The sequence below is a fragment of the Camelus dromedarius genome, chromosome 8 (genome assembly GCF_036321535.1).
Source record: "Camelus dromedarius isolate mCamDro1 chromosome 8, mCamDro1.pat, whole genome shotgun sequence".
Classification (NCBI taxonomy): domain Eukaryota; kingdom Metazoa; phylum Chordata; class Mammalia; order Artiodactyla; family Camelidae; genus Camelus; species Camelus dromedarius.
This window is the reverse complement of record NC_087443.1, coordinates 27,436,625-27,454,062: the sequence shown is the minus strand read 5'-3', so window position 1 is coordinate 27,454,062 and position 17,438 is coordinate 27,436,625. Positions and strand designations below refer to the sequence as shown.

The window sequence follows — 17,438 nt, the reverse complement described above, 5'->3', positions numbered from 1 at the left end:
GGTAGACAGAAACCCCACAGCTACCCCTCACCCCCTGCCCTCCACCAAAGATGTCTATGTCCTAATTCCAGCAACTTGTGGATATGTTACCTTACATGGCAAAAGGGACTTTGCAGGTTTGATTATGGCTAAAGACCTTGAGATGGGGCCTAATCTAATCACAAGAGTCCCTGAAAGTGGAGAACCTTTCCTGACTACCTTCAGAGAGAGATGGAATGACTGGGATGATGGAAGAAGAGGCACGAAAAATTAGGGAAGTGAAAGGACCTGGACTTGCCATTGTTGGATTTGAAGTTGGAGGAAGAGGACCAGGATCCAAGCAATGCAGATGATCTCTAGAAGCTGGGAACACAAGGAAATAGCTTCTCCCCTAGAGCCTTCAGAAAGGAATACGTCCCTGCTGACACCAGTGAGATCTGTGCTGGACTTCTGACCCACATAACTGAAAAGTCTTTGTGTTGTTTTGAGTCACTCTTTTTGGTAATTTGTTATGGCAGCAATAGGAAATGAATACAGAGAGAAACACTGGGTTGGAGAGAGGGTACAGCATTTTGGCACAGTAACATTGCATGAACTGTCCATGAGTTGAGTGGACATCTTGGAATACAGTCAGGCTTGAATCATTCTGCCAAGATACATCCAAGAGCCTGGTTGCAGAGGAGAGGAGCTTAGCAGCAAGAGGCTTTGGAGTAGACCACCAAGGCGACTGTTGAGAAAGATCAGATGAGGTCAGGTTGGAGCGGCTCTTGGGAATGTGTAGTGGAGACCCCTCCTTCCTGTATGGTCTCCTGAAGAGCTCATGCATGCACTCCAAGATCAATTTGGGATCTGCCACATAGATATTATTACCAGAGATAGTGAATATTGGGCCATGGAAGAGCCATCACCACCTGTATCAGTTAGATAGACTAGGTTATGCTAAGTAACAAATCTTAGAGTTTTATGACAATGGGGAATATTCTGGTTCATTCTCCATGCCCATCTCTACTTATCCTGCTGGGATCCATGCTCACATGTCTTTTGCTTAAGCAAGCCCCATGGCTTCACCTAATTTCAAGGAGACTGGGAAGTGTAATCCTACCATGAGTCTAGGGTTAAAATTGGGGATACTACTGTCTACCAATACCCTTTCCTTTCTATCCTTCTTTTCAGGCTTAAAAGGTTCTGAGGAGAAGGGGCCTTAGGGGAGGAAGGAGAGGAGGATGAAAGAGCAGAGCATGTGTTTTCTCTCGTGTCATGACTCTCAGGTTGATGCTTGGATGATCTGGGAGGAAGGGGAGGATGTGAGAGAGAAATTAGATATACAACTGAGGTTTCAAACCAGACTAGACTTTCCATTTAGATTTTGAAAATGAGAAGAGACTGAGGGGATCTTCCTGGGATGTCATTATAAAATAGGAAATTGAGATTCATCTGGGCATGGATGAAGGCAGTACTTAGAAATAAAGTTGTTTTTTACGTGTGGCCCACTAATTTCAGACTCCACTAAACCAACTACCCATTTATGTAATCCTCAAAGTGATCCTTTGAAGTAGTCACTATTATTACCTTCATTTTATAAAACTGAGGCTCAGAGAGGTTAAGTAACATATCTAGTGGCACACAGCTCAAGCAGCTAGCCAAAACTCAAACTCAGATTTGTCTGATTCCAAGGATGCTTTTAAAAGCCATACTTGCTTCCCTGAGCCAGACTACTCTAAGTGACTCTTCTAAAGTAGACAAGGAGAGACATGCTTATGCTGTGAATTATCTCTTTGTGGGTAAGAGGGTAAAATTAGAAAGATCTTCAGGATGTAGCAAAAGGGAACTGACATTTCTGGGACACCTGCCATGTACCAGGCCTTGCCACATACTTGGCACACATTTTCTCATTTAACTCCCCGGGCAACACTATAAGGTAAGGAGTTTTGTCCCAGTTTTGCAGGTGAGCCAAATGGAGGCATCAAGAGATAATGTGACTTGCCCAATGTCAAGCAACTCACAGGCAAGATTTGAATCCAGTTCTGTCTATTTTGCAAAGCTTTCCATCCAGCAGCAATTCCCAATGAATGGGTTTTGGAGGACTTAGAGGAGCTGGGGCACTTTTGGGAGGAGCAGGTTGGGTGGGCCTCCAGGATGAGAGATGAGAGAGTGTGATGGAAGCAAGGAGGGTGGCAAGTGAAGGTGCAGAGTTGAGAGTTTGGGGACTGAGAGTAGGCAGGTCTGGTTTTCACCCAGAGTGTGTAAGATCAGCAGGGGCAAGAGGAAAGGCAGGTTGGAGTCAGAAGAGGGGTTGTTTGGAATGTCAGGTTGGGGAGTTTGGCTTTTTTCATGCAGGTCCTTGGAGGCCATTTGGAGCGAGGTCCAGCGTGCTGCTGGAGGATGACTAGGAAGCCTTGGAGGCTGGTGTTTCTGGGCTGCCGCCTCCACCCCATCCTTAGTGCAGAGGCTTTCTGCCCATAGAGCCATGATCCCCTGAACAGGTAGGAAACAAGAAGGGGCTAGTTTAGGCAGGAACATCCCTCAAGACAAAGGCATGGGCAGGTTTGGGAGAGATGGTGGGGGAAGAGTCCAGATACAGCAGGACAGACAATGGAAGGCATTGAGGCGGGGGGGAGGGTGCACCAGGCAGCAGAAAGAATGTGTCTTTGGCATGTGACAGACTTCTCTCAGGTCTCAGCCATGTCCTTTACTGTCTCTGTGACACTGGGCACGTAGTTTTGCCTTTATGACACTGAAATGAAATGAGATCTGTGTGGTAGAACCTGCAGATTTCCTCACTTCAGTTTGACATGCTTTAAAAGGTAGCCCGTTGGTTTACCTGACCTTCCTGCTGAGGCCCTTTCCTACAGGGGAATAGGGGAACCCAACATGCCGGTGACCATCTCCGCCCGTCTGTTCAGTCTCCTCTCAGTGCAGATGTTCCTGCTCTTCCTTTTCGTTTTCCTCTCAGAGCTGGGTTAATGGTCCCTGTGTGTTGCTGAGTGGCTCTTCAAGTCAGCACCCAGTCTTTCAGTTCACTCCTTCCCCTTCTTCCCAGGATGGCACCTGGGTACTTGAGGGCTTTGCACCCAAGGCAGTGAGGAGAGGTGTTCTGCGTATCTGGGAGCTGGCTGCTCTGCTCCCTGGACCGGCAGCCACTAGGGTGTGACTGGTCTCTTCCAGCCTTCTGGGTGGTGTGCGGGTGGAGTCTGTGGTTTTGGCCATTTGTCCTCGGGTCACAAAGTCCCTGTCCATGGTGGCCTCTTTCTCTTGATCCTGGGTCCCTGCCCTTTCAGTACCTTTGTGTGCCCTCTTGATGGAGAGTCGAGGGTGCTGCCTTAGGCTTGTTCCTCTGGCCGTTTCCTGCAGACGCTGCGGTGCCATCACTCTGCCATGCTGGGGTGCTTTTATGAGTGGCTTTTCCTGGAGTTTTACGGACTCCTGCCAGTAAACATAGGAAGTGGGCCTTTAGTTCTTTGGATGGTCTTGGCTTCCTGCTCGACCTTCAAGGTGACTCTACAGTCAGAGGGGAAAGGTAGAACACAATGGCCTGAACTCCAGCTCCCCTTCAACTCCTCTTTCCCTCCATCTATGTTTTCTTTCTCTCTATCTCTTGAATGTTAACGGATGAGCACCCTGACCTTTACTCTGAGGAAATACAGCACCCCAGACCCTGAAGTTCAGGGGTGCTGGCTCCATGCCTCAACTCCAGGGATAGACACATTGCTGAGGCCTTTACGACCAGGTTATTCCCTTCCCCTGGCCGCTTCAGGGATGGATGTAAGACCACATTTGTGCGATGAGAGACAGCTATGGGAACGCATTAGAACTTATAACAGAGAAGCTCTCTTTTAAATTTTTTAACACTGAGATATAATTTAGATAGTGTTAAAAGCACAGATCTTCAGTGTTCAGTTTGAGGAGCTTTGACAAATGTATGATTGACCCTTGAACAACATGGGTTTGAACTACTCGGTTCCACTTACACACAGGTTTTTTTTCAGTAAATATGTACCACAGTGCTACACGATCTGTGGTTGGTTGAATCTTTGGTGCAGAACTGCAGGTTACAGAGGGCCGACCTGAAAGTCATAGAGGATTTCTGACTGTGTGGGATGCCTCTAACCCCTGCATTGTCCAAGGGTCAACTGTATACACATTTGTGTGACTAACACCCAGATAAAGACATAGATCATTTCCCATATCGTAAGAAGGTCCCTCAGGCTCTTTTCCAGTCAACCCCGGAAAGTGGCCTCTTGTCTCTTTCCAGTCAATATGACCCTCTCCCCAGTGCACACAGCAGAGGCAATGGCTAGTCTGATTTTTATCACAATCGATTACTATTCCTGTTCTAAAGCTTTTCATTTTGGACTTTTCATTCTGTTTCACTTATCTATTTAAAAAATTTTTTTTGATGGGGGAGGCAATTAGATTTAATCAATTAATTAACTATGCAATTTTATTTCTTTCATCACAGTTCTCTTTAAAAATTTTTTTATTGAAGTATAGTCAGTTTACAATGTGTCAATTTCTGATGTACAGCATGTTTCAGTCATACATATACATACATATATTTGTTTTCATATTCTTTTTTTAAAATTTTATTTTATTGAGTTATAGTCAGTTTACAATGTTGTGTCAATTTCCAGTGTAGAGCACAATTTTTCAGTCATACATGAACATATATATATTCATTATCACAATCTTTTTCACTGTGAGCTACCACAAGATCTTGTATATATTTCCCTGTGCTATACAGTATAATCTTGTTTATCTATTCTGCATATGCCTGTCAGTATCTACAAATTTTGAACTTCCAGTCTATCCCTTCCCACCCCCTCCCCCTTGGCAACCACAAGTTTGTATTCTATGTCTATGAGTGTTTCTGTTTTGTATTTATGTTCTTTTTTTTAGATTCCACATATGAGCAGTCTCATGTGGTATTTTTCTTTCTCTTTCTGGCTTACTTCACTTAGAATGATGATCTCCAGGTTCATCCACGTTGCTGCCAATGGCATTATGTTGTCATTTTTATGGCTGAATAGTATTCCATTGTATAAATATACCACAGCTTCTTTATCCAGTCATCTGTTGATGGACATTTAGCTGCTTCCATGTCTTGGCTATTGTAAATAGTGCTGCTATGAACATTGGGGTGCAGGTGTCTTTTTGAAGTAGGATTCCGTCTGGATATATGCCCAGGAGTGGGATTCCTGGGTCATATGGTAAGTCTATTCCTAGTCTTCTGAGGAATCTCCATACCATTTTCCACAATGGCTGCACCAAACTGCATTCCCACCAGCAGTGTAGGTGGGTTCCCTTTTCTCCACAGCCTCTCCAGCATTTGTCATTTGTGGACCTTTGAATGATGGCCATTCTGACTGGTGTGAGGTGATACCTCATTGTACTTTTGATTTGCATTTCTCTGATACTTAGTGATACTGAGCATTTTTTCATGTGCCTATTGATCATTCATATGTCTTCATTGGAGAATTGCTTGTTTAGGTCTTCTGCCCATTTTTGGATTGGGTTGTTTGTTTTTTTCTTATTAAGTCATATAAGCTACTTATATATTCTAGAGATCAAGCCTTTGTCAGTTTCATCTTTTGCAAAAATGTTCTCCCATTCCATAGGTTGTTGTTTTGTTTTGCTTATGGTTTCCTTTGCTGTGCAAAAGCTTGTAAGTTTAATTAGGTCCCATTTGTTTATTCTTGCTTTTATTTCTATTGCTTGGTTAGACTGCCCTAGGAGAACATTGCTGAGATGTATGTGAGATAATGTTTTGCCTATGTTTTCTTCTAGGAGGTTTATTATATCTTGTCTTATGTTTAAGCCTTTGATCCATTTAGTTTATTTTTATGTATGGTGTCATATTCTTTTTCATTATAGGTTACTGTAAGATATTGAATATAGTTCCCTGTGCTATAAAGAAGAAAGTTGTTGTTTATCTATTTTATGTGTATTAGTTAGTATTTGCAAATCTCAAACTTCCAATTTATCCTTGCCCACCCCCTTTCCCCACTGGTAACCGTAAGTTTGTTTTCTATGTCTGTGAATCTGTTTCTGTTTTGTGAAGAAGGTCATTTGTGCTTTTTTTTTTTTTTTAGATTCCATATAAGAGTGATATCATATGGTATTTTTCTTTCTCTTTCTTCACTTAGAATGATGATCTCCAGGTCCATCCATGTTGCTGCAAATGGCATTATTTTATTTTTTTGGTTGAGTAGTATTCCATTGTATAAATATACCACAGCTTCTTTAGCCAGTCATCTGTCAATGGACATTTAGTCTGTCTCCATGTCTTGGCTATTGTAAATAGTGTTGCTATGAACATTGGGGTGCAGGTATCTTTTTGAATTAAGGTTCCCTCCAGATATATGCCCAGGAGTGGGATTGCTGGATCATATGGTAAGTCTATTTTCAGTTTTTTGAGGAATCTCCATACTGTTCTCCACAATGGCTGCACCAAACTGCATTCCCCCCAGTAGTTTAGGAGGGTTCCCTTTTCTCCACAGCCTCTCCAGCATTTATCATTTGTGGACTTTTTAAAGATAGCCATTCTGACTGGTGTGAGGTGATATCTCATTGTAATTTTGATTTGCATTTCTCTGATAATTAGTGACATTGAGAATTTTTTCATGTGCCTATTAGCCATTTGTATGCCATCATTGGAGAATATTTATTTATTTTTCTAACAGAGGTACGGGGGATTGAACCCAGGACCTCGTGCATGCTAAGCACACACTTTACCACTGACCCATACCTTCCTCCCTTATCTGAATATTCTTTATTCAATATTACACTGCCTTGATAATACTGCCTTGAAGTTAGGCAATATGAATTTTCTAATTTTGTCCTTTTTCAAAATTTTTTTTTGCTATTTAGGTCCTTGGAATTTCATGTAAATTATAGAATAGCACTTCCAATTCTTAAAAAAAAACCAACCATGCTGGGATGTTGATTGGGACCTCATTAAATCTATAGATCCATTTGGAAAAAGCTGATGTCTTATCCATACCGAATCTTCCAATCCATGAAGATGATATCTCTCTCCATTTTTTAAGTTCTTCTTGCATTTCTCTGAGCATTGTTGTGTTATTCTCAGTGTAGAGGTCTCTCATTATGTTCATTCCCAAGTATTTTATATTTTGTGATGCTATTGTAAAAAGTTTTTAAAATTTTCTTTTTCCAACTGTTTGTTGCTCCTATAGAAGTTCTCTTTTTAGTGTTTGCTAAGCTGGTGGGAGGTAAGCCATGCAAGGGCTACCACGGGGAGATGGCCTGCCTGGGAGTGAATTCAAAACAGAGGGGAGGAAAGATGAAAGCCAGGGAGAGATGGGGAGAGAGAGAGAAGAAGCAAGAGAGCATAAGAGAGAGAAAACGTTCTGAAGAAAGGATCTGAACTCCTGTATTCAACTTTGCCTGAAGCAAGGTCTACCCTGGACTTTATTGGAGACAATAAATTCATTTATTTTTGCCAAGGCCATTTTGAGCTGGATTCCTGTCACTTGCTGCTGAAAGAATCCTGACTTATCCAATGTCTGACTTGCCCCAAACTTGCAGACTAGCGTGTATGTGAGAGTATGAGTTCCATGCCTATGAAGAAAAGAAAAAAACACCAATTCTTATTCTATCTTCCCATGAGTGAGAGCTGTGGGCCTGCTGGTTTTCTCACTAGAGAACTAAGTAGATTGGCCCATTGCTTAATTTTTCTCTCATCTTGCCTTCCTTCCCTCCCTCCCTCCCTTCTTTCCTTGCTTGCTTCCTTCCTTCCTAAGCACAGTCTAAACCTGTACAAAGGAATTAAAAAACCAGCATCGTCTCTGTCACCTGGACTATGGTCCTGCCATTTGGGGTAAGACAGGTCTCAATTTTGTTGAGGAAATGGGATTTGTTTTTATGTTTCTATGGGTGTGTGGCATCACCAGAAGCAAATGAGCTTGCTCTATCTATCTATCTATCTATCTATCTATCTATCTATCTATCTATCTATCTTATTTTTTATTGAAGTGTAGTTGATTTACAATGTTTCAGGTGTACAGCAAAGCGATTCAGTTATACACATACATATATACATACATACATACATACATATTTTTCAATTTCTTTTCCATTATGGCTTATTACAAGAAATTGAATACAGTTCCCTGTGCTATACAGTAGGTCCTTGTTGTTTATCTATTTTACATACACTAATGCAAAAGCACACTAATTTTTGATGCTTGCTTTCTCTGCAACACAGGAAATCAGAGCCTCCCATTAAATTTTTTCAGTTTAGACTGTCCCTCTGACTGTGAAGAGGGCCTCGGGCATGGGACCTGGGAATGTGTGTATGGGAGGCACTTGCCATCTTCTCCAGTAGTTTAGCCATTCGTCCATTCAACCACCCATCCTATTAGTACTGAACTTTTATTGTCAAGAAAGGGGAAACCTGTACTGGGTGTGTATGATATATATTACCTCACTTGATTCCTGTTGCAACCCTTTAGGTGGATATTATTATTTCCCCCATTTTTCAGATGAGGAAGCTGAAGCTCAGAGAGTCTAGGCCACACGTAAGTCCAGACTGTGAGAATGTGACAGTGCTGACATGCAAACCCCCAATGCCCAGGCTCTTTCTATTTTGAGAAGCTGTCTCGGTTTCCTGTGTGTGTGAGGTTCATGCTGAGCAGCGCAGGGGAAGGTGGGAGGATTAGCAGTGACTGGGTGTGACTCTTGTCATCAAACCCAGGAGTCTATTAGAAGAGCTGAGACAAGGATGGATAACTGTAATACAAAGTAGAAAGCAGGAGGATCTTAATGTAATGACACTAATCTTTGGGACACAGGAACAGAAAAATGAGAATTCCAAGGAATTCTCAAGATCATAAGCTATTCTTAAGACTTCCAGTGTTCTTCATTCTTTTTACTTATTATTCTATATAGCTAATTTTTTGGTGTAAAAAATAAGAAATATTAAATTGGTAGAATAGAACTGTAGCCTATAATGGCTTTAAAACATGGGAAAATGCCAGTGAACATTATTGGGCAGTGTTTGAATAATGTAACACTGAGATCTCCTAGCAAGGTTAACAGCGCTCAGGAAGTCCTTATCTTCTAAAACTTGTTATTTCTTGGAACACAACTCATAGGATTTATGTCAAGAATACTATGCATATAAACTTATTAATGTTTATTTTATTTTCAAGAATAATTCACTGTTAGCAGCAAAAAGGGCATCACTGATAACACAGCAACAGCCATAAGCAAGACTGACTCGTGTCAACTCTAACTTTCAACTCTGTATGTCAGTGTTTCCTGCTCTCAGGTCTGACTTGACATTGATGGATTCCTTTGAACCAGTAATGTCTCTGTATTGATACACTTTAATTTTCACAGGAGAATTATGCTATTTTTTTCCTGGCTTTCTCAGTTGATTTTCCTTGGGAGTTGATATTCAAAAAAACATTTAAATTCCCTGAGAAGTAACAGGAAGGAATTTCTGAATAGATACGCTTGTCTGGAGGGTGGTGCAGATATAGCCGAGAGGATTTGGAGAAGGTAAATGTGATAGGCAACTGTAGAACTCACAGTCGACTACCTGTGGGAGCTGCTGTTTGAGCTGGGCTATGGAAGGTGCCCAGGCTTTAGAGATTGGAGGTGGAGGTAAGAGTAGGGAGGAAGGCGTTCTAGAAGGAAGGCATCACTTTTGCAAAGAAAGACTGAGGAGCTGAAATTTGAGGATACACCAGGAAGTTAGATTTACCTTGAGCAGAGAGTTTATGAAGCGGGTGGATGACAACAAGATTGGAAAGGCAGAGTGAGACTAACTCCTCTTGAAGCAAGGTGAGGCTCATGTACCATTTGTGTCTCCCCACCTTGTAAGGTAGGTACTCCAGGGTTATTTGTTTCCATGTTTTGATGAGGAAACTGAGGCACATGGGTTAAGGGATTTGTTTAAAGTCACACAGGTAATGAATGGTAGAAGTTGGGGAACCTGAGCCCCACAGAGCCCAGAGTCTAATGTCTTGCCCATCACAGGTACATACTTGAAGTTTGCAGAATGAGTCACTGGGGCTTTCTTAAATGCCTGTTGAGTTGAACAGACATGTAGAAATTAGAGAGAAATTAGATTTTGGTTCAATATGAGCAAACAGTTTCAGGAAAAACAGGCTTCCATAACAAGTTGTTTGAACAGCCATTCTTGGGATCTCTCTCTCTCTCTTACCAGTGTTGTGAATTTGTCACTAATCATGGTTCCCTCCTCCTTTGGCCACAGGGAGCTTAATGACAAATTTGTGGCTCTGTAGAGTGGCTGGCTGTCTTTCTGAATGCTAATCTTACCCCTTGCTTTATTTTCTCCTGCCCTTTTGTCCCTTTGCTTTTCATTCTATCCCTTTGCATTGGACATATTCATTCAAGCTGCCTCAAATTTGCATATAATTAACTAATTAATGAGGCATGGACTGAGAAATTCTAACACTTAGATGTGCTTGCCTTGTGAGGTCCTGAGCTCACTGTGTAAGAAGAGACTGGAGGAACTTTTGGCTCAAAGATCCCTTCAGTTCCAAGATTTTTTTATTTTAAGAGTTGGAAATAGGTCATTCTTTCACTGCACCCACGGACATCCCCCTCAACAAGCTGTACCCCAGCACCCATGATAAAATCCTCATCCTCTCACAGGCCTGAGGTCCTCTGGTTACACAGGCTAATGAGACTCTGGGGGCTGGGGATGCAGGCTGCCTGGTACTGGGGCAACGGTGCAGATGACATTAATAGCATGTGACTAGCCACGGATTGATTGAGTGAGCAGATGCTAAGGTTTGGGCTGGTAATGATTCATTACTATTTGGGAAAAACCTGATAGGGATGCTCTCACTGTAAGAATTAATTAGTTTATGCTTCATCAGTTGTATTGAGCAGAGTATAAATGGCCCTTCTGAGTACAGAGCTCTCCAGTTAGGGGAATTAGCATTCCTTCCACCTTTGCAAGACATGGGAACAGGGAGACAGGCGTGCTTACCTGATGTTTGCCTTCCCAGCATCCACCCCACCTTCCTCCTCTGCTTATCATTTGGAGATGCTCTCCTTTGTCCCTCTCAATCCATGCTAGGGTGGGGCTCCTCTTTGGCTCAAGTGGGGAGTTAGGGTGAGAAAGCTGGGCCAACCAGTGTACTGCATTGCCTGGGCCACGGTGATTGGGCCAGGCAATTGGTGACCCAGTCAGATTCCATGAGCCTTGATGAGACATTTGCTGGGGGAAAGCCCATTCTCTTACTTATCCCAAAGGATGTGAGGTAGGAGCTCCAGCAGCCATTTTGTGACTCCAGCCCCAAAGTCACTTCCAGTATTTGAGTCTTCCCAGCTGGTGCCATGTGGAGCCATTACTACCGTCCCCACTAAGACCTGTCCAAATTACAGATTTGTCAGCAAATACAAGACTGTTGTTGCTTCAAGAAACTGAGTGTGGGGCTGTTAGTTTCACAACAATTGATATCTAGAATAGTTCATCACCCATATTTTGGACTCTGGACTAATCTTTCCTTATTGCAAACCCAATCATCTTGCTTCTCTGCTTAGAAAACCCTCAATAGCCTGCAGTTTAAAGACCAAAACTTCCTTGTGTGGTATTCAAGCCCTCTCTGGTTCTACCTCTGAGATTTAATTTCTCTTCCCTTCCTCTCAGATATCCTTTCCTTCTGTCACATAGAACTGCTTGCAGCTCCATAAACAGCTCAACCTCTCTCAGGCCTTTGTGTCTTGTACATGCTGTTTCCTAGGCCTGGCATATCTGTTGTGTCCTTGTCGGAAGACTCCTCTGTGGACAAGTCCTCCTCCCTTTTCTCTTTCTTGAACACCTATTAATCAAATATTGAAACTCTTAGATGAATCACTGTATTATCTCCTACTATTTTTGTACAAATTCTCTGTTTTTCAATATGGAGAATTTCCTTGACTTTATCTTTCAACCCTTCCTGTAGAAAATTCTATCTTGATAACCTCAATTTAACTTTCCAACAGCCCTTTCTTATTCCAGTTTTCACTGTATCTTGTACTTGTGTCATGTTTTTATGTTTCTTCATGAATGAAGTAGCTTCTTGAATCTCTCAGCTCTTCTCTGGGCTGAATTAAGATAGCTTCCCATGGATCTATTTTTCTATATTTCTTGGTTTATTGCTTTCATTTTGGCAGCTTGCCCCAAATGTTTGGCAGTTCTGAGTTGTCCAATCATGTTTAAAAAAGAGCAGCTTCAGAGCTCTGAGGACCTAGGGCTTGGAGGGTTCCCCTAGTGGTGAGTGAACAGGAGACTACTGCCCTGGAAAAGCCTGAATGCCTGCAACATCCCCATGAGCTGTTTTTGGTCTTCCTAGGTAGGTCATTCCAGCTCCTTTTCACTGGGTGATGAATGCTTTGATTTAGGGCCCACTGCACAACAGGTTGGGTAGGAAGGGTAATGAGTGTTATAAAGACTTTAGATGAACCCCTTCCTATTCATTCCTTGATCTACATTCTCACCCTTCTTACTTAACAACTTTGGGTATTTGGTGGTATTAAGAAATTATGTGAATGTTTTTATTTATTTCATTTTATTTTTTAAATTGAAGTAAAGTCATGAATGTTTTTAGATGTGATAATGGTCTTGTGTTTATGTTTTTCAAAAAAGTCCTGATCTTTTAGAGATACATACTGAAGAAGTCACAGATGAAATGACCTGGTGTTTGGCATTTACTTTAAAATAAACTGGTGGGCTGTCTAAAAGAGATACACTTTAGATTCAAAGACAAAAGGTCAATCCATCAGGAAGACATAACAATTCTAAAATTGCATGCACCTAACAACAGAACCTTGAATACATGAAGCAAACAAAAAGACAAACATAACAAAACAAAAACAATCTGACAGAAATGGAGGGAGAAATAGATAATTCAGCAGTAATAGTTGAGGTCTTTCTGAACTCAACTTTCAGTAATAGATAAAATGAAGCATAAGGTCAACCAAAAATAAGTTTGAACAACACTCTAAATCAACTAGACCTAACAGATGTCTACAAAACACTCCATCCAGCAAAAACAAAATACATGTTCTTCTCAAGTGCACATGGAACATTCTCCAGTTCAGACCATATGCTAGACCATAAAACAAGTCTTAGAAAACTTAATATAGAGAATAGAAAAGCAATAAAGTCAATGAAATTAAAAGTTGGTTTTTTGAAAAGATCAACAAAATTGACAAAACTTTACTTAGTGTCATGTTTTGATTCAAAGTTTACTGACCAAGAATGAAAGAGAGAAGAAACAGGTGACTAAAATCAGGAATGGAAAAAGGAACATCACTACTGAACTTATATGAATAAACTGGATTGTAAGGAAATATTATGAACAACTGTATGCCAACAAGATGAAATGGACACATTTCTAGAAAGACACAAACTACCAAAACTGACTCAAGAGAAACAGAAAAGCTGAATAGACGTATAACAAGTAGAGATTGAACTGGTAATTAAATTTCGCACAAAGGAAATACCAGGACCAGATGGCATCACTGGTTAATTCTACCAAATGTTTAAAGAGAAACTAATACAAATCACAAACTCTTCCAAATAACAGGAGAGAACGCTTTCTAACACATTCCTTGAAGCCAGATACCATATGACCCAGATACTAAAATCAGAAAAAGACAACACAAGAAAATAAAACTACAGATCAATATCCTTTATGAATATAGATGCAAACATCTTCCACAAGATATTGGTAAATCAAATCCAGCAACATATAAAGGATTATACACCATGATCAAATGGGATTTATCCCAGAAATGCATGATTGGTTGACATCTGAAAATCAACCTGGGTAATATGTCGTATCAATAAAATGAAAAACAAAAAACATGTGATAATCTCAATAGACACAGAAAAAGCACTTGACAAAATCCAACACTCTTCCATACTAGGAATTTGAAACACAATTTCAAGTTAGGAATAGAAGATGCAGTGGGTTGACTGGTATCCACCCTCACCCCCATGTCCATATCCAAGAACTTATGAATGTGACCCTATTTGCAAAGAATGTCTTTGTAGATTTAAAGTTAAAGACCTAGAGATGAGATCATCCTGGATAACCCACGTGGGCCCTAAATTCAATGATGAGTGTCTTTTAAAGAGACAGAAAAGACATAGAGACACAGAGAAGAAGTCTCCATGAAGATGGAGACAGAGATCTGAGTGATGCAGCCACTGGCCAAGGAATGCCTGGAGTCATCAAACACTTGAAGAGGCAGCAAAGGATTCTCCTCTAGAGTCTTTGGAAGAAGCATGGCACTGTGACACTTTCATTTCAGACTTCTGGAATTGTGAAAGAGTATATTTCTGTTGTTTTAAGCCACCAGGTTTGTGGCAATTTGTTATGGCAGCTAAATACCAAAGAGGACTCTCTCAATCTAATAAAACACATTCATGAAAAACCCACCACTAACATTATACCTAACGGTGAAAGACTGAATGCTTTCCCTCTAAGATCAAGAACAAGGCAAAGACGTCTGCTCTTATTACTTATATCTTAGCCAGGACAGTTAGGCAAAAAAAAAAAAAAAAAAAAAAAAAAAAAAAAGAAATAAAAGGAAATACAGCTTGTAAAGTAAGAAGTAAAACTATCTCTATGTGCAGATCATATGATTTTATATATGGAAAAATCTGAAACATTAAAAAATCTATTAGAATTGATAAACCAGTTTATCAAGATCACAGGATGCAAGATCAAAATTAAAAAATACTATCAATGAATAGTCTGAAAATGAAATTAAGAGAACAATTCCATTTATAATAGCATAAGAATGAACAAAATATTTACACGGCTACCACACTGCACAGTGCAGGTCACTGCAGAAAGTTCTGTTGGACAGCACTGCTGCTGTAGGATGGCAGTTGTAGAGAGCTCGGGCAGGCATTACAAACACGCTTGCCTGGACGTCCACCTGCCAGGACTGCAAGTATTGTATTAGTGCAGTGGTTACTTCTTGTGATGAGGCTGTTGAAAATATCCAGTTATTTATTGTACCTTATAGGATGCAATACTTGGCTGGTTCAAAGTTTGCATGTAAGCAGGGTAAAATGTGCATGGAAAAGACATGGAGGAAATGGACTAAAACATCAAGTATGATTATTCTGAGTAATGGAAATGTAAGCCATCATTTTGCTTCCAGCTATTTGTAGTGGACTGTACAGCCAGAGTTCTTGTTTTTCCCGACCTTCCCCCACCCCTAAACCCTGGAACACATGATTCAGTTGACATTATTTGAATCCCTAGAAACAGCCATGCCGTAAACAATTGTACTCTGGATTTCCTCATTCCATGAACCAGTTAAGCTGATTTGAGCTAGGTTTTTATCATTTACAACCAAAAGTATACTTACTAATTGTGCTACTTTCCTGACTTTCTATGTTTTCTACAACGTGCATCTATTCTTCATCAAATTGGAATAACATTTTTTTTTTAGAAAACTTGAGAAAATGTGATGTATGTAATATAAAATGAAAAAAAATCGAGGGGGGTAGAAATGGGTGGGATATAGATGAAACAAGATTAGTCATGAGTTGATAATGGTGGACACTGGGGGATGGATTCATGGTGTTTCATTATACTATTGTCGCCATTTTAAAAAATTCTATTAAAACTATGGATGGTGATCAGCAATATTATCTGATACAGAGGGTCAGAAATGTGCCAATTGACTTGGCAATGTTCCAGAGGGGCTTTTTCAGAGAATTTTGTGGAGAAAAGCCAGAAAGCAAAGTAGGGGGGTGTAGTGATGGGGTTATGAGTGAGGAAAGTGGAGGCAGTAAGTATAGAGGTCTTTAAAAAATATTTGGAAGTTAGACAATAGAAAGAATAGTAATTGAAAGTAGTTTCAATTAATTAACTAATTTTCTATAAACTCTTGTGTGATTTTCAATATTTTTTGAAATGTTTTTTCACTTAAAAGTCATATAAGTTGAAAATTAGAAGGAAAAAAAAAGGATGTAGAAAGACACAATTACCCATTGTCCCACTGGGGAAGGACACCCATTACCGGTGTTATCATGAATTTCCTGCCAGTCTTTATCATTTACCTATTGATTTCTCTGTATTCACATATCTGATTCTGCTTCACACACAACTTTGTGTTCTGCTTTTTACACCGAATACTTCTATTGTCTTGTGCTGTTATAACACCTTGATAGTACCACATAAATCAGTTACAGAGTATCTTATCATACTGTGACACTCTACTATACCAAGTCACTTTTCCATGTTGGGACAGTTAAACTGAAGGAGTGAGATCCCAGGGAAGGGGACAGTAGAAGGACAAGGACACCCACCATGGTTTGCTCTGGAAGGGAGGAGTGCATGCCCTTACTCCAAGAATTGTGTTGGACAAGTGAATACCTGGAGAGAAATTTTGAGTTGAGATGAATGCTGTTGAAGAAAAGCACATCAGAGGGGCTCTGCAAAGTAAGAGAAAATTCAGAACAGCTGAGCTGGGGAATTTGGCTGGGAGTTGACAAGAGTTGGGGATTTGATTGGGACTTGAAAGGGTTTTCTGAGTCTGGGATTACTTGAGACCAACTTTTCCTGAATTAATTGGCCACTGAAGTTCCTTCTGATTAAGGGTAGGACAGGGCACAGTGTTTGGGCTGAGAGCCTACCACATGGGTCAGAATTTTTAATTATACTTAGGGGAAAAGGAGGCATTTATTGACTCTTGTAACTAAAAAGCATAAGAAACCAAGCATTGATAGGTGCATTTTATTATCAGGAATATCTTGGAGCTTCACTTTCTTCTGTGTTGATTTACTTCTCAGGCAGGCTGTCCAAAAGATGGCCACCAGCTTCTCTGTGCTTACGTCCTACTTGCTGAGCAATGCCAGCAGAAGCTCCAGCAAAGGCTTTGCAGTTGTTCCTTCAGGGATCTGGCTGGTGTTCCCAGTCCATCAGTGATCTGATTACTGTGGCCAGGGGAATCAGTGCTGTCCTTGGCCAGGCCTGAGTCACACTTAACATTTAGAGCTGAACCACATGGTCTGAGTGTGAGGGTGATGGAATAGTCTCCCCTCAAAATGAGCTGTTTTAATCAGAAGAAGGATAAAGGATACTGGGCAGGCAGAAAGTCATTCCTACTACACCCGCAGAAGGGGCAACTTGGAGAAGGGCTGTGGAAGAAGGTGGGCAAGGAGAAAGAGGACTTCTGCCAGGCAGTGACACTATGAGGAGAGAGTATCAAGTAGACTGGTAGAATGTTTCCCAAAGTGTGTTCCATTGATTCCCAATTCAAGCAAATGTTAATATATATTCTTGTGACAAGGGTTCTATGGAGTAGGAAGTTTGGGAAAGGCCAGATATTTTTACTATTAAATTCTCCTAGCTTTTAACACACCTTTGTATCTGATGAATCTACAGGATGGAGGTGTAGGATCTGTGATTCCCATACATATGGGACCATGGAACCCTTATTCAGTGAAGTAC

At 40.8% G+C, this 17,438-nt stretch overlaps 1 protein-coding gene across 1 annotated transcript in view; it reads left to right on the top strand.

Annotated features, from left to right (window-relative positions):
• RPS24 (ribosomal protein S24) overlaps nt 1-7,460 on the top strand; it is a 55,638-nt gene extending 48,178 nt beyond the window's left edge. Inside the window, exon 5 of the mRNA XM_064488003.1 lies at nt 7,451-7,460. Within this exon, the coding sequence (XP_064344073.1) occupies nt 7,451-7,453 (3 nt within the window). The 3' untranslated portion in view covers nt 7,454-7,460. The remainder of the gene's footprint in view (nt 1-7,450) is intronic.
• The last annotated feature ends 9,978 nt before the right edge of the window (nt 7,461-17,438 follow it).